The sequence below is a fragment of the Lethenteron reissneri genome, chromosome 8 (assembly GCF_015708825.2).
Source record: "Lethenteron reissneri isolate LAM-NWPU_2019-01 chromosome 8, ASM1570882v1, whole genome shotgun sequence".
Classification (NCBI taxonomy): Eukaryota; Metazoa; Chordata; class Hyperoartia; order Petromyzontiformes; family Petromyzontidae; genus Lethenteron; species Lethenteron reissneri.
In genome coordinates this window covers 2426274-2450372 of record NC_083786.1, presented here as the reverse complement: position 1 = coordinate 2450372, position 24099 = coordinate 2426274, and the positions used below count along the sequence as shown (strand labels likewise).

The window sequence follows — 24099 nt, the reverse complement described above, 5'->3', positions numbered from 1 at the left end:
CCTTTTTCTAACACTCCGTAATAAATTATTCGATACACTTTAACATCTTTCTCTGTCCCCACTTATGTACCCGCCACAAGCGCAACGCGTGCACATGCAAACCACAAAATACAAAGCCTCCAACTCAGACAACACGTGAGGACCCGTGCAACGCCGGGTTTTACTGCGAATTGCCAAAGTTGTCAATATGTGTGTCTGTTCAACATGTTAACCGTATTTCCCGACATGCAACAAACAGCAAATTTCGCATGGGGCTACTTTGCAGACTGTACACCATGTAAACATTCTCAAAATACACTTTTTTTTAGGGGAGGGGGTGAGCTCAATAATGCATATATTTTGGCACACCAATTGACCTGTGACGTCAAATATGTCATGTGACCCGCGCATGTGTAAGCGTAACCCATTGCAGTGTCGTGGTTAGCGCGCCGCGCTACGAACCCGGCCACCCAAGTTCCATTCCCGCTCACGGCCACCACCGGTGACGATTATTTGAACCGGTCGTGGGCCTACCCTAGGTCCACTCAGCCTCAAAACGAGTAACTGGTGTGGCGTATGAACATCGCCACTGGGGAGACAAAGGCGGCCTGGCGTCGTGTATCCAAGACCCGGGCGAAGCCGGGTAGTACAGCTAGTTAGCATGTAAAAGTGAGAGATTAGCATGTTAATGGGAGGTCGCAGAGCAGCAACGTCGAGCACGGCGAGCGAGGTGGCTGTGTTAGTGTGAGAAATTTAACCTGTTAAAATCAAGGCCGTAGCCATGGAGTCAACATTGGGGGGGACCAAATCTTCCAGGGGGTCTAAGGATCCCCCCCCCCCATAAAAAAAAAATCGAAATTTGAAAACTAATTTTCCTGCCATTTCCTGCCTAAAATATTAAAAAATTCACGAACACTTTTTATTTATTTTTATTTTTTTGTATTTTTTACAATAATGTCTAATAGTGTATTGTATTACATTGCTCTGTTTTTACTTTTTTTACATTTTTTGATTCATTGTATGTAATGGCAAAGATTAGGGATTAATAAAGTACAACCATAACCACAATCTATATATATAAAATCGTTCATGTCTGTCTGTCTGTGTGTGTGTGTGTGTATTTCGGCCCATACGCACTTTCATTGGACGGCGGTTGCCCCTGGCAACGGCTAGCCACGCCTTCGCCGCTTTCATTGGACCTGGCAACGGCTAGCGACGCCTTCGCCAAGGGCTGCAGTTTCATTGGACGGCGGTTGCCCCTGCCAACGGCTAGCCACGCCTTCGCCACTTTCATAAGCTCCGTATTTAATTAAATAATAGCCATTACACAGTATTGTTGGAGCGCTGAGGGGGGGGGAAGGAACGCCACCCGTACCCTGCCTCTTCCAAGCCGACAATTTTAGGCGAGGCCGCAGGCTTTGCACGCTACTAGGCCTCGACACCCACCACGCCACTCTGAGGTAAATTCATCAAAGTTTTTCCTACTCTTCACTACACCCCCACCACAATGTGTGCTATTAATATTACTTTTAAACCCAACGCGCCAACAATCGATTACTTTAATGTTCACTGTACAAATACTCATTAAGCTGGGTGAGCGTACTGCCAGTCTATCATGTACACTGTAGCCTGCTTATTAAGCTCGGTGAGCGTACTGCCACTCTATCATGTACACTCTAGCCTGCTTATGAAGCTGACTGCGTGTACTGGCAGTCTATAATGTGGACTCTTGCCTGGTTATTATAATCGATTCTTATATGTTCTTTGTACAAACAGTCATTAAGCTGCTTGAGCGACCCCAGTTCGATTCCAACTCACGCCCACCACCGCTGACGATTATTTGAAACGGACCTGGCCCTCCCCTAGGTCCACTCAGCCTCAAACGCGTAACTGCTGTCGTGTGTGAACATCGTCACTGGGGAGACAAAGGCGGCGGGGCATCGTGGATCCAAGTCCCGGGCGAAGCCGGGTCATGTGTATGTGTGTTTGTGTTTATGTGTATGTCTGTGTGTCTCTATGTATGTGTGTATGTATGTGTATGTATGTGTTTGTGTGTATGTGTGTGTGTATGTATGTGGGTTTTTTTTATGTCTTTATGTGTATGTCTGCGTGTCTCTATGTATGTGTGTATGTACGTGTGTGCATGTCTTTGTGTGTATGTATGTGTGTGTCTATGTATGTGTGTGTATGTGTTTTTGTGTATGTATGTGTGTGTATGTATGTGTGTTATGTGTCTGTCTGTGTCTGCATGTATGTGTGTGTGTATTGTGTATGTGTTTGTGTGCATGTATGTGTGTGTTTGTGTGTATGTGTATGTCTGTGTGTATGTATGTGTGTGTATGTGTGTGTATCTGTTTGTGTGTATGTGTATGTATGTGTTTGTATGTGTTTGTGTGTTTACGCTCGCATTACACAAATGTGTTGCTGGTCTAAGGCGTTCCTCGCACAGCATTGCCGCTTTATTTTTTCAGTCGTTTACTGCCTTACGCACCCTGAAAGTCGTGTGTGTCTGCAGCAAGCGCGTGTATGTGTACCTATGGACGCGCGCGCGTGTGTTGTGTAGGGGGAACGGTAGTGTAGTGCTTAGCGTGCTGTCTGTGTCTGTGTGTGTGTGTCTGTGTGTGTGTGTCTGTCTGTGTGTGTCTGCGTGTGTCTGTGTGTGTGTCTGTGTGTGTGCGTGTGTGGTGTGTGGGGAGCGGTAGTGTAGTGCTTAGCGTGCTGTCTGTGTGTCTGTGTGTGTGTGTGTGTCTGTCTGTGTCTGTCTGTGTGTGTCTGCGTGTGTCTGTGTGTGTGTCTGTGCGTGTGTGGTGTGTGAGGAGCGGTGGGTGTAGTACTTAACGCTACGCTGCGCTACCAACCCGGCGAACCGAGTTCGATTCCCGCTCACGGCCACCACCGGTGACGATTATTTGAACCTCCCCTAGGTCCACTCAGCCTCAAACGAGTAACTGGTGTGGCGTATTAACATCGGCACTTGGGAGACAAAGGCGGCCGGGCGTGGTAGATCCAAGTCCCGGGCGAAGCCGGGTCATGTGTATGTGTTTATGTGTATGTCTGTGTGTCTGTATGCATGTGTGTATGTATGTGTTTGTGTGTATGTCTGTGTGTGTATGTATGTGGGTTTTTTTGTATGTGTTTATGTCTATGTCTGTGTGTCTGTATGTGTGTATGTACGTGTGTGTATGTGTTTGTGTGTATGTATGTGTGTGTGTATGTATGTGTGTATGTGTTTCTGTGTATGTATGTGTGTGTATGTATGTGTGTTATGTGTGTCTCTGTGTGTCTGCATGTATGTCTGTGTGTATTGTGTATGTGTTTGTGTGTATGTATGTGTGTGTTTGTGTGTATGTGTATGTCTGTGTGTATGTATGTGTGTGTATGTGTGTGTATGTGTTTGTGTGTATGTGTGTGTGTGTATGTGTTTGTATGTCTTTGTGTGTTTACGCTCGCATTACACAAATGTGTTGCAGGTCTAAGGCGTTCCTCGCGCAGCATTGCCGCTTTATTATTGCAGTCGTTTACTGCCGTGCGCACCCTGAAAGTCGTGTGTGTCTGCAGCAAGCGCGTGTATGTGTTCCTATGGACGCGCGCGCGTGTGTTGTGTAGGGGGAACGGTAGTGTAGTGCTTAGCGTGCTGTCTGTGTCTGTGTGTGTGTGTCTGTGTGTGTGTCTGTGTGTGTGCGTGTGTGGTGTGTGGGGAGCGATAGTGTAGTGCTTAGCGTGCTGTCTGTGTGTCTGTGTGTGTGTGTGTCTGTCTGTGTCTGTCTGTGTGTGTCTGCGTGTGTCTGTGTGTGTGTCTGTGTGTGTGTCTGTGCGTGTGTGGTGTGTGAGGAGCGGTGGGTGTAGTGCTTAACGCTACGCTGCGCTACCAACCCGGCGAACCGAGTTCGATTCCCGCTCACGGCCACCACCGGTGACGATTATTTGAACCTCCCCTAGGTCGACTCAGCCTCAAACGAGTAACTGGTGTTGCGTATTAACATCGGCACTGGGGAGACAAAGGCGGCCGGGCGTGGTGGATCCAAGTCCCGGGCGAAGCCGGGTCATGTGTATGTGTGTATGTGTTTATGTGTATGTCTGTGTGTCTGTATGCATGTGTGTATGTATGTGTGTGCATGTGTTTGTGTGTATGTATGTGTGTGTGTATGTATGTGGGTTTTTTTGTATGTGTTTATGTGTATGTCTGCGTGCCTGTATGTATCTATATATATAAAATCGTTCATGTCTGTCTGTCTGTGTGTGTGTGTGTGTATTTCGGCCCATACGCACTTTCATTGGACGGCGGTTGCCCCTGGCAACGGCTAGCCACGCCTTCGCCGCTTTCATTGGACCTGGCAACGGCTAGCGACGCCTTCGCCAAGGGCTGCAGTTTCATTGGACGGCGGTTGCCCCTGCCAACGGCTAGCCACGCCTTCGCCACTTTCATAAGCTCCGTATTTAATTAAATAATAGCCATTACACAGTATTGTTGGAGCGCTGAGGGGGGGGGAAGGAACGCCACCCGTACCCTGCCTCTTCCAAGCCGACAATTTTAGGCGAGGCCGCAGGCTTTGCACGCTACTAGGCCTCGACACCCACCACGCCACTCTGAGGTAAATTCATCAAAGTTTTTCCTACTCTTCACTACACCCCCACCACAATGTGTGCTTTTAATATTACTTTTAAACCCAACGCGCCAACAATCGATTACTTTAATGTTCACTGTACAAATACTCATTAAGCTGGGTGAGCGTACTGCCAGTCTATCATGTACACTGTAGCCTGCTTATTAAGCTCGGTGAGCGTACTGCCACTCTATCATGTACACTCTAGCCTGCTTATGAAGCTGACTGCGTGTACTGGCAGTCTATAATGTGGACTCTTGCCTGGTTATTATAATCGATTCTTTATATGTTCTTTGTACAAACAGTCATTAAGCTGCTTGAGCGACCCCAGTTCGATTCCAACTCACGCCCACCACCGCTGACGATTATTTGAAACGGACCTGGCCCTCCCCTAGGTCCACTCAGCCTCAAACGCGTAACTGCTGTCGTGTGTGAACATCGTCACTGGGGAGACAAAGGCGGCGGGGCATCGTGGATCCAAGTCCCGGGCGAAGCCGGGTCATGTGTATGTGTGTTTGTGTTTATGTGTATGTCTGTGTGTCTCTATGTATGTGTGTATGTATGTGTATGTATGTGTTTGTGTGTATGTGTGTGTGTATGTATGTGGGTTTTTTTTATGTCTTTATGTGTATGTCTGCGTGTCTCTATGTATGTGTGTATGTACGTGTGTGCATGTCTTTGTGTGTATGTATGTGTGTGTCTATGTATGTGTGTGTATGTGTTTTTGTGTATGTATGTGTGTGTATGTATGTGTGTTATGTGTCTGTCTGTGTCTGCATGTATGTGTGTGTGTATTGTGTATGTGTTTGTGTGCATGTATGTGTGTGTTTGTGTGTATGTGTATGTCTGTGTGTATGTATGTGTGTGTATGTGTGTGTATCTGTTTGTGTGTATGTGTATGTATGTGTTTGTATGTGTTTGTGTGTTTACGCTCGCATTACACAAATGTGTTGCTGGTCTAAGGCGTTCCTCGCACAGCATTGCCGCTTTATTTTTTCAGTCGTTTACTGCCTTACGCACCCTGAAAGTCGTGTGTGTCTGCAGCAAGCGCGTGTATGTGTACCTATGGACGCGCGCGCGTGTGTTGTGTAGGGGGAACGGTAGTGTAGTGCTTAGCGTGCTGTCTGTGTCTGTGTGTGTGTGTCTGTGTGTGTGTGTCTGTCTGTGTGTGTCTGCGTGTGTCTGTGTGTGTGTCTGTGTGTGTGCGTGTGTGGTGTGTGGGGAGCGGTAGTGTAGTGCTTAGCGTGCTGTCTGTGTGTCTGTGTGTGTGTGTGTGTCTGTCTGTGTCTGTCTGTGTGTGTCTGCGTGTGTCTGTGTGTGTGTCTGTGCGTGTGTGGTGTGTGAGGAGCGGTGGGTGTAGTACTTAACGCTACGCTGCGCTACCAACCCGGCGAACCGAGTTCGATTCCCGCTCACGGCCACCACCGGTGACGATTATTTGAACCTCCCCTAGGTCCACTCAGCCTCAAACGAGTAACTGGTGTGGCGTATTAACATCGGCACTTGGGAGACAAAGGCGGCCGGGCGTGGTAGATCCAAGTCCCGGGCGAAGCCGGGTCATGTGTATGTGTTTATGTGTATGTCTGTGTGTCTGTATGCATGTGTGTATGTATGTGTTTGTGTGTATGTCTGTGTGTGTATGTATGTGGGTTTTTTTGTATGTGTTTATGTCTATGTCTGTGTGTCTGTATGTGTGTATGTACGTGTGTGTATGTGTTTGTGTGTATGTATGTGTGTGTGTATGTATGTGTGTATGTGTTTCTGTGTATGTATGTGTGTGTATGTATGTGTGTTATGTGTGTCTCTGTGTGTCTGCATGTATGTCTGTGTGTATTGTGTATGTGTTTGTGTGTATGTATGTGTGTGTATGTGTGTGTATGTGTTTGTGTGTTTGTGTGTGTGTATGTGTTTGTATGTCTTTGTGTGTTTACGCTCGCATTACACAAATGTGTTGCAGGTCTAAGGCGTTCCTCGCGCAGCATTGCCGCTTTATTATTGCAGTCGTTTACTGCCGTGCGCACCCTGAAAGTCGTGTGTGTCTGCAGCAAGCGCGTGTATGTGTTCCTATGGACGCGCGCGCGTGTGTTGTGTAGGGGGAACGGTAGTGTAGTGCTTAGCGTGCTGTCTGTGTCTGTGTGTGTGTGTCTGTGTGTGTGTCTGTGTGTGTGCGTGTGTGGTGTGTGGGGAGCGATAGTGTAGTGCTTAGCGTGCTGTCTGTGTGTCTGTGTGTGTGTGTGTCTGTCTGTGTCTGTCTGTGTGTGTCTGCGTGTGTCTGTGTGTGTGTCTGTGTGTGTGTCTGTGCGTGTGTGGTGTGTGAGGAGCGGTGGGTGTAGTGCTTAACGCTACGCTGCGCTACCAACCCGGCGAACCGAGTTCGATTCCCGCTCACGGCCACCACCGGTGACGATTATTTGAACCTCCCCTAGGTCGACTCAGCCTCAAACGAGTAACTGGTGTTGCGTATTAACATCGGCACTGGGGAGACAAAGGCGGCCGGGCGTGGTGGATCCAAGTCCCGGGCGAAGCCGGGTCATGTGTATGTGTGTATGTGTTTATGTGTATGTCTGTGTGTCTGTATGCATGTGTGTATGTATGTGTGTGCATGTGTTTGTGTGTATGTATGTGTGTGTGTATGTATGTGGGTTTTTTTGTATGTGTTTATGTGTATGTCTGCGTGCCTGTATGTATGTGTGTATGTACGTCTGTGGATGTGTATGTGTGTGTCTATGTATGTGTGTGTATGTGTTTCTGTGTTTGTATGTGTGTGTATGTATGTGTGTTATGTGTCTGTCTGTGTGTCTGCATGTATGTGTGTGTATTGTGTATGTGTTCGTGTGTGTTTGTGTGTTTACGCTCGCATTACACAAATGTGTAATGCGGGTCTAAGGCGTTCCTTACACAGCATTGCCGCTTTATTATTTCAGTCGTTTACTGCCGTACGCACCCTGAAAGTCGTGTGTGTCTGCAGCAAGCGCGTGTATGTGTACTTATGGACGCGCGCGCGTGTGTTGTGTAGGGGGAACGGTAGTGTAGTGCTTAGCGTGCTGCCTGTGTCTGTGTGTGTGTGTCTGTGTGTGTGTCTGTGTGTGTGCGTGTGTGGTGTGTGAGGAGCGGTGGGTGTAGTGCTTAACGCTACGCTGCGCTACCAACACGGCAAACCCAGTTCGATTCCCGCTCACGGCCACCACCGGTGACGATTATTTGAACCTCCCCTAGGTCGACTCTGCCTCAAACGAGTAACTGCTGTAGCGTATTAACATCGCCACTGGGGAGACAAAGGCGGCCGGCCGTGGTAGATACAAGTCCCGGGCGAAGCCGGGTAGTACAGCTAGTGTGTGTATGTACGTCTGTGGATGTGTATGTGTGTGTCTATGTATGTGTGTGTATGTGTTTCTGTGTTTGTATGTGTGTGTATGTATGTGTGTTATGTGTCTGTCTGTGTGTCTGCATGTATGTGTGTGTATTGTGTATGTGTTCGTGTGTGTTTGTGTGTTTACGCTCGCATTACACAAATGTGTAATGCGGGTCTAAGGCGTTCCTTACACAGCATTGCCGCTTTATTATTTCAGTCGTTTACTGCCGTACGCACCCTGAAAGTCGTGTGTGTCTGCAGCAAGCGCGTGTATGTGTACCTATGGACGCGCGCGCGTGTGTTGTGTAGGGGGAACGGTAGTGTAGTGCTTAGCGTGCTGCCTGTGTCTGTGTGTGTGTGTCTGTGTGTGTGTGTCTGTGTGTGTGTCTGTGTGTGTGTCTGTGTGTGTGCGTGTGTGGTGTGTGGGGAGCGGTAGTGTAGTGGTTAGCGTGCTGTCTGTGTGTGTGTGTGTCTCTGTCTGTGTGTGTCTGTGTGTGTGTCTGTGTGTGTGCGTGTGTGGTGTGTGAGGAGCGGTGGGTGTAGTGCTTAACGCTACGCTGCGCTACCAACACGGCAAACCCAGTTCGATTCCCGCTCACGGCCACCACCGGTGACGATTATTTGAACCTCCCCTAGGTCGACTCTGCCTCAAACGAGTAACTGCTGTAGCGTATTAACATCGCCACTGGGGAGACAAAGGCGGCCGGCCGTGGTAGATACAAGTCCCGGGCGAAGCCGGGTAGTACAGCTAGTCTATATATATAAAATCGTTCATGTCTGTCTGTCTGTGTGTGTGTGTGTGTATTTCGGCCCATACGCACTTTCATTGGACGGCGGTTGCCCCTGGCAACGGCTAGCCACGCCTTCGCCGCTTTCATTGGACCTGGCAACGGCTAGCGACGCCTTCGCCAAGGGCTGCAGTTTCATTGGACGGCGGTTGCCCCTGCCAACGGCTAGCCACGCCTTCGCCACTTTCATAAGCTCCGTATTTAATTAAATAATAGCCATTACACAGTATTGTTGGAGCGCTGAGGGGGGGGGAAGGAACGCCACCCGTACCCTGCCTCTTCCAAGCCGACAATTTTAGGCGAGGCCGCAGGCTTTGCACGCTACTAGGCCTCGACACCCACCACGCCACTCTGAGGTAAATTCATCAAAGTTTTTCCTACTCTTCACTACACCCCCACCACAATGTGTGCTATTAATATTACTTTTAAACCCAACGCGCCAACAATCGATTACTTTAATGTTCACTGTACAAATACTCATTAAGCTGGGTGAGCGTACTGCCAGTCTATCATGTACACTGTAGCCTGCTTATTAAGCTCGGTGAGCGTACTGCCACTCTATCATGTACACTCTAGCCTGCTTATGAAGCTGACTGCGTGTACTGGCAGTCTATAATGTGGACTCTTGCCTGGTTATTATAATCGATTCTTTATATGTTCTTTGTACAAACAGTCATTAAGCTGCTTGAGCGACCCCAGTTCGATTCCAACTCACGCCCACCACCGCTGACGATTATTTGAAACGGACCTGGCCCTCCCCTAGGTCCACTCAGCCTCAAACGCGTAACTGCTGTCGTGTGTGAACATCGTCACTGGGGAGACAAAGGCGGCGGGGCATCGTGGATCCAAGTCCCGGGCGAAGCCGGGTCATGTGTATGTGTGTTTGTGTTTATGTGTATGTCTGTGTGTCTCTATGTATGTGTGTATGTATGTGTATGTATGTGTTTGTGTGTATGTGTGTGTGTATGTATGTGGGTTTTTTTTATGTCTTTATGTGTATGTCTGCGTGTCTCTATGTATGTGTGTATGTACGTGTGTGCATGTGTTTGTGTGTATGTATGTGTGTGTCTATGTATGTGTGTGTATGTGTTTTTGTGTATGTATGTGTGTGTATGTATGTGTGTTATGTGTCTGTCTGTGTCTGCATGTATGTGTGTGTGTATTGTGTATGTGTTTGTGTGCATGTATGTGTGTGTTTGTGTGTATGTGTATGTGTTTGTGTGTATGTGTGTGTATGTGTGTGTATGTGTTTGTATGTGTTTGTGTGTTTACGCTCGCATTACACAAATGTGTTGCTGGTCTAAGGCGTTCCTCGCACAGCATTGCCGCTTTATTATTTCAGTCGTTTACTGCCTTACGCACCCTGAAAATCGTGTGTGTCTGCAGCAAGCGCGTGTATGTGTACCTATGGACGCGCGCGCGTGTGTTGTGTAGGGGGAACGGTAGTGTAGTGCTTAGCGTGCTGTCTGTGTCTGTATGTGTGTGTGTGTGTGTCTGTGTGTGTGTCTGTGTGTGTGCGTGTGTGGTGTGTGGGGAGCGGTAGTGTAGTGGTTAGCGTGCTGTCTGTGTGTGTGTTTCTGTCTGTGTGTGTCTGCGTGTGTCTGTGTGTGTGTCTGTGTGTGTGTCTGTGCGTGTGTGGTGTGTGAGGAGCGGTGGGTGTAGTGCTTAACGCTACGCTGCGCTACCAACCCGGCAAACCCAGTTCGATTCCCGCTCACGGCCACCACCGGTGACGATTATTTGAACCTCCCCTAGGTCGACTCTGCCTCAAACGAGTAACTTAACTACTGTAGCGTATTAACATCGCCACTGGGGAGACAAAGGCGGCCGGCCGTGGTAGATACAAGTCCCGGGCGAAGCCGGGTAGTACAGCTAGTCATCTATATATATAAAATCGTGAATGTCTGTCTGTCTGTGTGTGGATTTCGGACCATACGCACTTTCATTGGATGGCGGTTGCCCCTGGCAACGGCTAGCGACGCCTTCGCCGCTTTCATTGGACCTGGCAACGGCTAGCGACGCCTTCGCCAAGGGCTGCAGTTTCATTGGACGGCGGTTGCCCCTGCCAGCGTCTAGCCACGCCTTCGCCGCTTTCATAAGCGCCGGAAATAATTAAATAATAGCCATTACACAGTGTTGTTGGAGCGCTGAGGGGGGGGGGAAGGAACGCCACCCGTACCCTGCCTCTGCCGGGTGGCCAATTTTGGTGAGGCCGCAGGCTCTGCACGCTACTAGGCCTCGACACCCACCACGCCACTCTGAGGTAAATTCATCAACGTTTATCGTACTCTTCACTCCACCCCCACCACAATGTGTGCAATTAATATTACTTTTAAACCCAACGCGCCAACAATCGATTATTTTAATGTTCACTGTACAAATAGTCATTAAGCTGGCTCAGCGTACTGCCAGTCTATCATGTAGACTGTAGCCTGCTTATTAAGCTCACTGAGCCTACTGACACTCTATCATGTACACTCGAGCCTGCTTATGAAGCTGAGTGGGTGTACTGACAGTCTATAATGTGGACTGTAGCCTGGTTATTATAATCGATTCTTTATATGTTCTTTGTACAAATAGTCATTAAGCTGGTTGAGCGACCCCAGTTAGATTCCAACTCACGCCCACCACCGCTCACGATTATTTGAAACGGACCTAGGCCTCCCCTAGGTCGACTCAGCCTCAAACGCGTAACTGCTGTCGTGTGTGAACATCGTCACTGGGGAGACAAAGGCGGCCGGGCATCGTGGATCCAAGTCCCGCGCGAAGCCGGGTCATGTGTATGTGTGTATGTGTTTATGTGTATGTCTGTGTGTCTGTATGTATGTGTGTGTATGTGTTTGTGTGTATGTGTGTGTGTATGTATGTGTGGGGAGCGGTAGTGTAGCGGTTAGCGCGCTGCGCTATGAACCTGGCGACAGGGGTTCGATTCCCGCTCACGGCCAACACCAGTGACGATTATCTGAACCGGTCCCGGGCCTCCCCTAGGTCGACTCAGCCTCAAATGAGTACCTAGTGCGGTGTGTAAACATCGCCACTAGGGAGACAAAGGCGGTCGGGCGTGGTGCTGGCCACCCACCCCCTCGTGTACCGTTCCGGCCTTCATAGGTGCTCGCTAACAGCACTTGCCCCTACAGTCTGTTCAGGCTATACGGGGGATCTTTGTCTTTTTATCTTTGTGTATGTATGTGGGTTTTTTTGTACGTCTTTATGTGTATGTCTGCGTGTCTGTATGTATGTGTGTATGTACGTGTGTGCATGTGTTTGTGTGTATGTTTGTGTGTGTCTATGTATGTGTGTGTATGTGTTTCTGTGTATGTATGTGTGTGTATGTATGTGTGTTATGTGTCTGTCTGTGTGTCTGCATGTATGTGTGTGTGTATTGTGTATGTGTTTGTGTGTATGTATGTATGTGTGTGTTTGTGTGTATGTCTGTGTGTATGTATGTGTGTGTATGTGTTGGTGTGTATGTGTGTGTATGTATGTGTGTGTATGTGTTTGTATGTGTTTGTGTGTTTACGCTCGCATTACACAAATGTGTTGCAGGTCTAAGGCGTTCCTCGCGCAGCATTGCCGCTTTATTATTTCAGTCGTTTACTGCCGTACGCACCCTGACAGTCGTGTGTGTCTGCAGCAAGCGCGTGTATGTGTACCTATGGACGCGCGCGCGTGTGTTGTGTAAGGGGAACGGTAGTGTAGTGCTTAGCGTGCTGTCTGTGTGTGTGTGTCTGTGTGTGTGTGTGGTGTGTGGGGAGCGGTAGTGTAGTGGTTAGCGTGCTGTCTGTGTGTCTGTGTGTGTGTGTCTCTGTCTGTGTGTGTCTGCGTGTGTCTGTGTGTGTGTCTGTGCGTGTGTGGTGTGTGAGGAGCGGTGGGTGTAGTGCTTAACGCTACGCTGCGCTACAAACCCGGCGAACCGAGTTCGATTCCCGCTCACGGCCACCACCGGTGACGATTATTTGAACCTCCCCTAGGTCGACTCAGCCTCAAACGAGTAACTGGTGTGGCGTATTAACATCGCCACTGGGGAGACAAAGGCGGCCGGCCGTGGTGGATACAAGTCCCGGGCGAAGCCGGGTAATACAGCTAGTCTATTATAATTATGGCATTGGGCTATACAGTAGTTCGCATTGTGTCCTTCGCCCAGTCTCGTTCCTTCCAAAGCACCCTAGAGATGACTTTGCACGTATTCGCATAATTATGTCGGAACATCGAGCAATTGTATTGCAAGGCAGGATCGCGAGATGTGGCGGAGGGGGTTTGGGCAGGCCTTCATCCAGCAGTGGATTGGCCATTAGCTGACGATGACGAAGAAACTTAAATTGGGATGCAGCAGTCGCGCAGCAGCATTAATATCGATAATCGAAAACCCGAACGCATTCATCAATAACACCGTGTGGCGATGGCCCTTCTTCATAGCACACGAAGGTTAATCGCCCGAAACGTCGCCTCGTATTTTTTATTTTCCTTTTTAATTCCTCGGTGTTTTTTTTCTTTTTACAAATCTTGCCGCGTTATTTTTGTTGCGTCTGCCAACGCAGCAGCAGCAACATCACCACCAAAATCATAATAACACACGCCTTAACTTGGAAAATGCGCACCAGCAATACACAAGCAGTCAATGCCCCCAACCCACCATAGATCACACTACAATTGCAACTCGTACACTTAACAAGCGCGCGTGAGACGCGAGTGGAGGCGGGGGGCGGCGAGGACGAGCCTCCAAATCCCGACGCGCCATTGGTCAATACGGCGACCCCCGCCCCCCGTCGCCAGAGGGGCGACCAATCGGAACCTCGGCTCGCGCTTACCCGGGCTGGGAAATAGAAATCGAGGGGAGGGGGGGGGAGTCGTGGGGTAATGGGGGTGGGGTGCGACCACGTGCTTGTTGCGGCGCGCATATAAAGAGCCGCGGCGACTCGCACTCCGAGTACGCAGCGTGGATGTTGGGAGAGACCCCGGGCAGCCACGATCAGCAGCTACGATCAGCAGCTACGATCAGCAGCCACGATCAGCAGCCACGATCAGCTAACCAGCAGCTATAACACCAGCAAGCCATCCAGAAGCAAGCAGCGAAGAGCCCACGAGCAGCGAAACAATCACGTGCAGAGAAACATCCACCGGGCAGTGTAGCTCAACTAGTCGCCAACAAGCACTTGGTTCTTAAGTCGGCGGCACTTGCTGCAGCCAGGGCGAGCAAAAACAGTCGGCGCCCTACGGCCTCGCCCGATTACCTGGAACGTCGAACAGCAGCTGGCGGCAATGGAGCCGAGCAGTAACGGCGTCTCGTCCCCCCCGCACAGCCTCAGACGCTCCTCCAGCCACTGCCTCCGTCGCTTCCCCAGCACCAGCAGCTTGGAGCGAGAGCCCGAGGCGCGGGTGCTCGTGATCAACACGGGCGGGACCATCGGAATGATGTACTGCGGCAACGGTGAGAGGGGGGGGGAGGCACACTCACCACTGTGGCACGCGATCTCACCTCGTTTCACTCCCCAGCGGTCTCACCGCAGGAGCACCACACACGACGTGGGAAGACACCTTGTGTGTGTGTTTGTGTGTGTGTGTGAAGAGCACGCGTGCTCGCGACGTGACGCAATGGGGTTGCTTCGTGTCGTCCGTACGGATTGTGAGCACTGTAGCAGATTAACCTGCAGGTGATATCGTCATCATCACACATCATCATCCCACATCGTCATCATCCCACAGGCCGTGTTTTTCCGGGACCTCGTTTAAATCCGCCAGTCTGGAGGGCTTCCACCCCTGTATGTATTCTGTGTCGGACTTCTTTCGCAGCGTACGTAGCCTAACCGTATTCATCGAGGTGCGGCTGGGGAGACCGCAAACTAAACGCACGCAAAAGAAATGAGTTTGTCAATAATGACGATGATGTCCATGACGATGACGACGACTTGCAAGTGCTAAGATCCCCCCAGTGGCTTTCCGATGTGTCGAGCCGGGGAGAGCGTTCCAGACGGGCCGCAGAAGAAGTGCTTTCGAAAGCGCTGCGGTGATGACCCCACGTAGGGGAGAGTGATGGACAGAATGTTGTTGTTGTAGTGGCCCCAGCAAATGAACTCGTTTCCAGGGTCTGCACCGGCTGCCTGCGATCTTGATTTGAAGCTTTCGTGACTGCAGGGATCCATAATCTTTGGTTCTTTCGGTAAAGTCACGTAGGTAGAAAATACAATTAATCACGACGTTTCGGGCGCAACACAAGCAATCAACATCAGGTGGGAAAGTTTTTTTTCTTTCCCCCACCTGATGATGGACGCTTGTGTTGCGCCCGAAACGTCGATTTATTTTATTTTATACCCTACGTGACTTTTTACTCGGGTAGAGCGTGTAACCGGACCGTGTAAACATTTAAGTGCATGGTGCGTAGTGCTGACCCTAGGGGGGTATGTATGTCATGTGTATGATGTAATACCCGGGACGTATGTGCCTACCGCTTAGGGGCCGTCCATAAATGATGTCACGCACCTAGGGAGGGGGGTGGGGTTTGAGGAATGTGACGTCGCATCAAAATGCGCAGCTTTAAATACATATAGACAACACGTTCTACTTAATTAAATATACTTTTTAATAAATGTTTTTTCCTACAACATCAGAGTGCAGCGGCACATTAAATACGCATTACAATGACAATAGTTTAAAGCGATTTGAAGCATGTTTTATTTTTTTTTGGGGGGGGGGGGGCGCAGAGCTTTGCGACGTCATTTGAGGGGGGGGGTCAAAAATCGTCCCAAATCGCGCGTGACTTCATTTATGGACGGTCCCTTAAGCAAGTGGTCAAAGACAAAGATAGCCTGTAACAGACTGCTGGGGCAAGTGCTGTTAGCGAGTAGCACCTATGAAGGCCGGCACGGCACACGAGGAGGTGGGTGGCCAGCACCACGCCCGGCCGCCTTTGTCTCCCCAGTGGCGATGTTTACGATGCACCGCAAATCGACCTCTGGGCAGGAGGCCCAGCAACCGGCTCAGATCATCGTCACCGATGTTGGGTGGCCGCGAGCGGGAATCCAACTCGGGTGGCCAGGTTCGTCGCGCAAGCGCGCGACCCGCTCCACCAATGTCCACCAGCCGTGTCCCACGCATCGCGTGGACTAACAAGCTGCGTTGTTCTTGTGCACCCTCCAGACCGCCGTTGTTAGTACGGTCCAAGAGGGACGGACGCCTCGTTCAGGGATGGCCGCGAAACTGAATCGTCTTGGCGAATTTCATCCATTGTTATCGACGGTGACGACGTGTGGATATCGATTGATCGTAAATGTAACCTAATATAAACAGGGTGTGTATACCTGTCAACCCCTTGTCAGTGCCTACCTTATTACAGACCATTTCAGACCTTATTGGTCACCCCGTGCCCCTTAAATCTCAACGTTCATCCCACAAAGTCCCATCACGAGGGAGAAACACAAACAAATAGACAAACCAAATGTTGTTTACCGAATTGAAACTGCTGTACACGCCGTATGGACCTGAGAACTCAATTTCCCTGCACAAGAATACGGGTAAACCGGATGGGTTTGACAGCAGCATATGCAGGAGGATTTCTGTAACAGTCAAGATAATGGGGTGGGAAAGGGGCCATTAACTTTGGCTAACATTCATTCTAGATTTGAAGTTTTCGTGACTGCAAGGATCCATACTCTTTGGTTCTTTCGGTAAAGTCGCGTAGGTGAAAAAAAGAAAAAAAATTAAAATATAGAAATAAATATTTTTTTTGATTCTATGTTTTTCTTTTTACTTTATTTCTTATTTTTTACCTACGTGACTTTACCGAAATAACCAAAGAGTGTGTTTAGCTAACATTGCATTACAATCAGTGTTACTGGAACCCTGTTGCGAGTGCAGTATTTATATAGGTAAGACGGTTATGCATTATGCAGTGTCTTTATGCCACCGCATGTCAAGATTATTCTGCCAATTACTTTTTGTTGTTGAGAGCTGTGCAGTCTTAGCCGGAGGATCGATTGCAGTTCTTGATTCTTGACTTTTGAAACCTAGGGGGGGTCGAGTCGACCGCACGGAATGTGGAGAAGAGGGAGCTTTTAATATTGTGCACCGGAGTGGTGAAGTATGGTCAAACAACCCTGGTGATCAGCGGGGGTTGGATTGATTCAATAGCTGGAAAACAACGTGGCGTTGCGTGCGAAGTGCAGTTTTAAATCTGCACGACATCTAAGTAATTTTTGGCATTTTGGCGATGAACCAACAACAATACGTAAATAATTACAGTAACGTGTTTGTTTTTATATAACAAAAACGTTACGGTACAGTATGTATGTTCAAGCGGCAAGTACACGGTTGGATGTGGAGCTGAACGATTTGGGGTAATATATTGCGATTTTTCTGACAGATTGCAATTTGATTTGCGATTGCATTACACGCTTCAGTTCCAATATTCACTGTGTAATAGATTTGAAACATATGATGGAGCATTACCGCATGATGCCATCGAAATAGGAACTGCTCTATATATTCTAAAGCAAGGATGAGCACTTAAAAGATATGAATTTCTTTCAACATGTATTTATTAAAATGTTTTAATTTAAATAGAACAATTAAGTTAAAGAAATAAAGTTATAATAATAATAAATAAAACCATTCCAATAAGAAAGAAATGGGACTGTTCAAATCGCTCAAAATCGAACCCTTTACGATATGCTAAATCGCATTGTTTCAAATTGCGATTTCGATTTGAAATCGATTAATTGTTCAGCCCTAATTGGATGCTACGGACTCTCCGTTGTATAATCTAGACTTGATACTCTTTGGTTATTTTGGTAAAGTCACGTATGTATAAAATAAAATCAATTTAATCACGACGTTTCGGGCGCAACACAAGCGTCCGTCATCAGGTGGGACAACCACAGCAAGAAACAATTGCTCAAGTGGGCAAAGGGGGTTGCTGTATAATTTAGTAGCAGGCAAGAGGACGCACTTGAAATGCAACACTGTATAGCCCGAGTCACTCCCGTTACAGACGCGTTTCGTTTGTTCTTTGCACAGGCTGCGAGTATATTGGTGTAAAATGTGCTGCATCCACACAGCCCCCCCCCCCCCCGTAAGTTTGCAAGCATAGAGAGCCAGGCCATTAATTCACCTACTCGCTCGCCAGCGTGGTGAAGTATGATCAGACCCCCCACCGTGACCGCTCCGGCTAGATGTTATCTCATTCGTCTGGTATGCAGGAGGTCGTGGGGGATCGATCCCGACTCTGACACCTGTTGTATATTGGGAGTTTGCGTGTCTCTCACCATCTGCCCGTGGTTGGTGGATTTTTTTTCTTTCTCCAGGCCCTCCAGTTTTTCCCCTCCGCATTTAGAATCGGCATGCGTTTTTGAGTATTTGGCTGCTGTAAATTTCCACATAAGCCATTTCTTAAAAATAACTGTTTGCTCTGTGGGCCTTACCTGGTAAAATACAATTTTTTGTTTAGTTTAGCGTGAGGGGGTGACCCATACACTGGCCAGCGGTCCGATAGACAAAGGGGCGCATTTGCACAAAGGTCATCACCACCTCGCCACTGGAGGAGCTTTTATTCCAGATACTAAACTAAACTTTTTATTTTGTCAGGTAAGGTCCACTGAGCTATGCAGCTCTTTTTCAGAAGCGACCTGGCCATAATGATAGCGCGACGAAGTGGCTTGTCACGTGGAAATGTAGAGCGGCCAAATACTGGAGGCCCCAGAGAAATTCGCGTTCTGTGCCCTCTGTTCATCAAATGACAAATGGAACATTCACAAACTCTCCTGCACTCACCCAGAACAGACAATGTGGAACCAATAACGAACGGCTCTACACCTGATTCACAAATACAAAGGAGGTGGCATCGTCACATGACACAGTTAATCTGGCTCATTTAGCCACCTTTAGTGTCCAATGATAGTTGTTACTCTACACCAGGGGTGAGGAACGTCCGGCCCGCGGGCCGTACAAGGCCCGCGAAATCATTTGGGTCTGACCCCGACAAGGCAGCCGCAGGCGGGACTCGAAATTCAATACATCTAGGAGCAAACCTGAAAAAGCAGTTGCGAGTAGCGACATCATCAATACCAGCGAACACCACACGCCTCCCCAAAGAGAAGCAGTTCCAGGCATCACATTAGGGTGAGTTAATTAAATGTTTGACCAAACATAACGGCAAATTTTTAAGTTAATAATTTTGTATGGCCAGCGAATGATGTTCTAAATAATCCAAATGTCCCTTGGCAGAAAAAAGGTTCCCCACCCCCTGCTTTACACCAACATCAGACGAGCAAAGATCATCCGATTTGAAGCAGGACACTGCTAGTTCTTTGTGTGCGTGGCGATGGAGATTGGCAACACTGCTTAACGCCCCATTTAATTTGCCATTCGGAAGAAACATTGCGTCAACCAATTAATCCAGGGATGAACTTTGGGGGCCAGTGCGCGCTGCTTTGTGGTAAAGTTCGAAATGTGCAACCTTGGCTACGAGGTTGCATCATTCCAGAAGGGCCTCTCACCTCTCCTCTGCACCACAGACCCACAGAGAGAGCAGCCGTGCCCCCCCCCCCCATCACGCAGGGGTGTGGTGCCACCGTTTCCCCAGCCCCGCATGAGCCGCATTGTTAATTTGTGACGATGCGGTGGGGGGGCGGTTGGCGTGTGCCGTGCTGCGAACCCGGCGCCACGTGTTCGATTCCCGCTCACGGCCAACGCCAGTGACGAATATCTGAACCGGTCCTGGGCCTCACCTAGGTCGACTCGGCCTCAAATAAATACCTGGTTTGGAGTGTAAACATCGCAACTGGGGGGACAAAGGCGGTCGGGCGTGGTGATTGTCACCTACCCCTTTGTGTACTGTGCCGGTCTTCATAGGTGCTCGCTAACAGCACTTGCCCCAACAGTCTGCTAAGGCTATACGGGGTATCTTTGTCTTATGGCGATGCTAAACTGCATTGATCTACAGAATGGGATGATTGGGGTTCTGTAACGACACGGCGGCGCTCGGCTGTGTGGTTAGCGGCATGCTGTTTACACCCGTGTTAGTTTATTCGGTTATGTTATTTATGGCTAAGGCCCATTTGAGCTAAGGGGCCGTCCATAAATGGCGTCACGCACCTCGGGGGGGGGGGAGAAATGTGACGTCACATCAAAATGCGCAACTTTAAATAAATAGACAACAAGTTCTACTTAATTAAATAGACTTTTTGATAAATGTTTTCTCCAACATCAGAGTGCAACGGCACATTAAATACGCACTACAATGTCAATTGTTTAAAGCGATTTGAAGCATGTTTTATTTTGGGGGGCAGAGCTTTGTGACGTCACATTTGAGGGGGGGTTTGACTTTGTGACGCCGTGTGACGAGGGGGGGGGGGGGCTCAAAAATCGCGTGACGTCATTTTTGGACGGCCCCGAAGATAGAAAAAAATCTAAACATTCGTCAATAACTTCGTGGCCTTAATAGGAAAAAAATGTGTAAACCGGGTGACGTTTCAGACGATGGCTCTTCACGTGACGCACAAACACGAGATGCCAGTGCGATGGTGGACAAGGGTTGGAGACTGAATTGAGCCGAAGAGGCTCTCATTCAATAGCGGCCACTCTGAGTGTGGCATGGATTAACAACCACGGTGCGTGGGTTTTCTCCAAAGCTCGCTGTTAGGTATGGATGGCCCATTTATTTCTAAAGCTCCGGCTTTGGATCTATTTTAAATACCCCCTCAGCGGTCATGTGGCGAGGTGACGTCTGGAAGTGCTCAATTGGCAATGGGTTGACTGCTGTTTGTAACTTAGATTTCCAACCCCTCATTTATTTCACAATTACATTACATGTATGTACTGTCGTGCCCTTTTTTAGGGTGAAGACCTCAGTGCTTCATTAAAAAATAGTTCTGCTTGACTGGCAGAAGATGGGTATAGTCTGCCAGTAAGAGAGCGATGTGAATAAGTTTTACCCAATTTAAGTACATGTTCATATTTGTAATATTGGGACTGATGCGGCGCACACGTGGCGTACTCCTTTTGAAATAATGTCACAGAAGGCGCTTGGTTTTGATGCTAAAATACACTCGCAGTAATAACCAGGGCGGCCACTAGACTCGAATCTTGAACCTCTGCAGGAAGCGGCTAACCTGCTCCCGCACGGCTATGGCACCACTTGCATAGGATGCACTTAAAAAATATGTATACATTGGTAACGTACCTCGCTTTATTGCCAGCCTTTTAACAAACTATCGGGGCAAATGCTGTGAGCAAACACCGAAATGATGGCCAGAATGACACACGAGTGGGTACGTGGCAAAGGCATGGGAGCCTTTGTCTTCCCAGTGGGGACGTTGGCACACTGCACCAATTACTCATTTAAGACTGAGTCGACCTAGGGGAGGCCCAGGACTGGTTTAATCGTCGCCGCTGTTAGCTGTTGGCAGTGGTGACTTTCGCACGTACGTTTATCACGGTTGGCTACGTATGGTGCAAAAGAAGTTGTATATATGCTGCGCCATAATAATGCGCTGTAGGCAGCTGACCTGCCACCACGCTCACGGGCCAACGGGGCAGCCGAGAGAGAGCGAGGTGCGTAGGAGTTGACTGAAGGTCAACCCCCCCCCCCCCCCCCACCGTGACCGGAGGTTGACACCCCAAACCCCCCGGGGGCTGAGGGGGATGGGGGGCCCCCCACCACTTCCTAAGACTCCTTAAGATTTAAGACCCTCCAAGACCTTCTAGAAGGTTCTGGAGGGAGGGGGGGTCATGAGGGGAGGGGTGACCCCGACCTGGGGATAAAAGGCAGGCCCTCTGGACGGGCCGGAGAGTGTTTGCCAACTCGAGCTCAAAGACATCCGAAGACCTGAAGACTGGACCAGGACCCAGGAACCCTCAACCGAGGCTCGTGTTTAGAGCCGGTTGTAACGGACCCGAGGTATCTCGGACACTCTGGAACCCTCAACCGAGGCTCGTGTTTAGAGCCGGTTGTAGCGGACCCGAGGTATCTCGGACACCCTGGGACCCTCCCCGAGGCTCGTGTTTAGAGCCGGTTGTAACGGACCCGAGGTATCTCGGACACTCTGGAACCCTCAACCGAGGCTCGTGTTTAGAGCCGGTTGTAGCGGACCCGAGGTATCTCGGACACCCTGGGACCCTCCCCGAGGCTCGTGTTTAGAGCCGGTTGTAACGGACCCGAGGTATCTCGGACACTCTGGAACCCTCAACCGAGGCTCGTGTTTAGAGCCGGTTGTAGCGGACCCGAGGTATCTCGGACACCCTGGGACCCTCCCCGAGGCTCGTGTTTAGAGCCGGTTGTAACGGACCCGAGGTATCTCGGACACTCTGGAACCCTCAACCGAGGCTCGTGTTTAGAGCCGGTTGTAGTGGACCCGAGGTATCTCGGACACCCTGGGACCCTCCCCGAGGCTCGTGTTTAGAGCCGGTTGTAACGGACCCGAGGTATCTCGGACACTCTGGAACCCTCAACCGAGGCTCGTGTTTAGAGCCGGTTGTAGCGGACCCGAGGTATCTCGGACACCCTGGGACCCTCCCCGAGGCTCTGGGTAGAGCCGGGGGTTGCAGTGGACCAGGGGCGAGTCCCGTACCCCGAGTGAGTCGCTCGGTCCTGTCTTCCCTTAGAGCCGTGGCGAGGGACCGGCGTGTAGCGTAGCCCGGCGTGCGTAGGACACGCTCGAAGGGGGAGGCCGTCCCTCCCTTAGGCGATCAGGTGGAAGGGGCCCGTACCCCTTCGTGCTACAGTAGTGTTAAATAAGGTTCTAGATTTGAAGCTTTCGTGACTGCAAGGATTCATACTCTTTGTTTTTTTTCTGTAAAGTCACGTAGGTAAAAAAATAAAAATAAATGAAAACCACTACATTAAGTAGATTTGAAGCTTTCGTGACTGCAATGATTCATATTCTTAGGTTTTTTCGGTAAAGTCACGTAGGTAAAAACATTAAAAAGTAAAATGAAATAAAATAAAAAATCACGACGTTTCGGAGGCAACACAAGCGTCCGTCTTCAGGTGTTACCGTCACAGCCACGACAGCTGTATCAAGTAAATGAGAGATTGCAGGAGCTACTACCACCTTCTCCATGACCGTGAGCAAAATATATTCCGTGTGGCAAGTTTCAAGATGGCATTTTTTTTATTTTGACGGCATTGGGAAGTGCAGCCACTGCACAAGCCATGATGTGTAATGTGGCCAGAATAAATAGCAGGAGTGTTGAGCGACCCCGTGGCTCATCTGTCGATGCTTTTGTAACCAAAATGCACGCATTATTGCTCCCCCCCCCCCCTTTAATACTGGTTACGTCTGGAAACGGTAGATATAATGTACTTGCGTATGTTGAACGGTGCGAAAGAAGTTCTGCATACATCTACTCTTTCCAGCCTAACTCCTTGTGATTATAATTAATTGGTTTTTTACCCTTTTATCTGGCAACAAAACTGACACCTTTTATTACAAGGAGTCATGTTTGCATTATCAGAGTTGTGTTTTTGTTTGCATTCCGACTGCAGGTATTGTGGTCAATGCAAACATGACTCCTTGTAAAAAGGTGTCGGTTTTGTTGACGGATAAAAGGGTAAAAAAAACTAATCATATTTTGCTACTGGCAAATGAGGTTCCAATGGTGTAAATCCTTGTGATTAGCCTGCTGCTGCTGTGTTCTTTCGTACTATGTAATACGCCAAGTGCTAAGCTATTACACATTCAACAGTGCTGTTTGTTCCTGGCCGTTTGGCGTTGTTCAGTGCCAAGTGACCGTAGTAAACAAATAAGATGATATTCCTGTATGGCTCCTCGGTGCTACGGTGATGGTGTAAAGGTACTCTGGTCATTGCACGATTTGTTGTCTCTGTAAATAGATGGACAAGCAGGCATGTGACTGGAACGTGCTGGTTCGTAAGGGAAACAAAATGACGAAGGGGCATTTTTTTTCGAATTCGGTAAAAAAAAAACTCAAGAGCTGCAATGCACGTGGTGAATATCAGACGTTGGTCCTTAATAAATAACGTCGCCAAGCAGCAGTTCCTTGTTAAAGGGCCGCAGGTAGCCAACCCCCCTCCCCCCTCCCCCCCGGTGTAGCCAGAGATCTGTAATTGCCACGTATCTCACGGGGGGGGGGGGGGGTGACTTTTTAAAACTTGGAAGTGGGTGAAGGGTGCTGCTGTTAGCACGTTTCTCCGTAGCGTGTAGTTTCAAATCTTGACTTAAAGCTTTCGTCACTGCAGGAATTCATATTCTTTGGGTCTTTCGGTAAAGTCACGTAGATGGGTTCAAAGAAAAGAACCAAAAAAACTAATTAACAATCGGTAGTTTTGTTATTTTCTGTGAACCTGTCTACATGACTTTACCAAAAGACCCAAAGAACATGTGTAGTTTCAAGTTTTTATTTAATTTAACCAGGCGAGAACACG

The 24099-nt window shown here is 49.0% G+C and overlaps 1 protein-coding gene across 2 annotated transcripts in view; it reads left to right on the top strand.

Annotated features, from left to right (window-relative positions):
* Nucleotides 1-13644: 13644 nt before the first annotated feature.
* ASPG (asparaginase) overlaps nucleotides 13645-24099 on the top strand; it is a 48386-nt gene continuing 37931 nt past the window's right edge. Inside the window, exon 1 of one of the 2 annotated variants that reach the window (XM_061578520.1) lies at nucleotides 13645-14151. In XM_061578520.1, the coding sequence (XP_061434504.1) occupies nucleotides 13983-14151 (169 nt within the window). In that variant the 5' untranslated portion in view covers nucleotides 13645-13982. The remainder of the gene's footprint in view (nucleotides 14152-24099) is intronic. The other variant, XM_061578527.1, reaches the window with a different exon arrangement.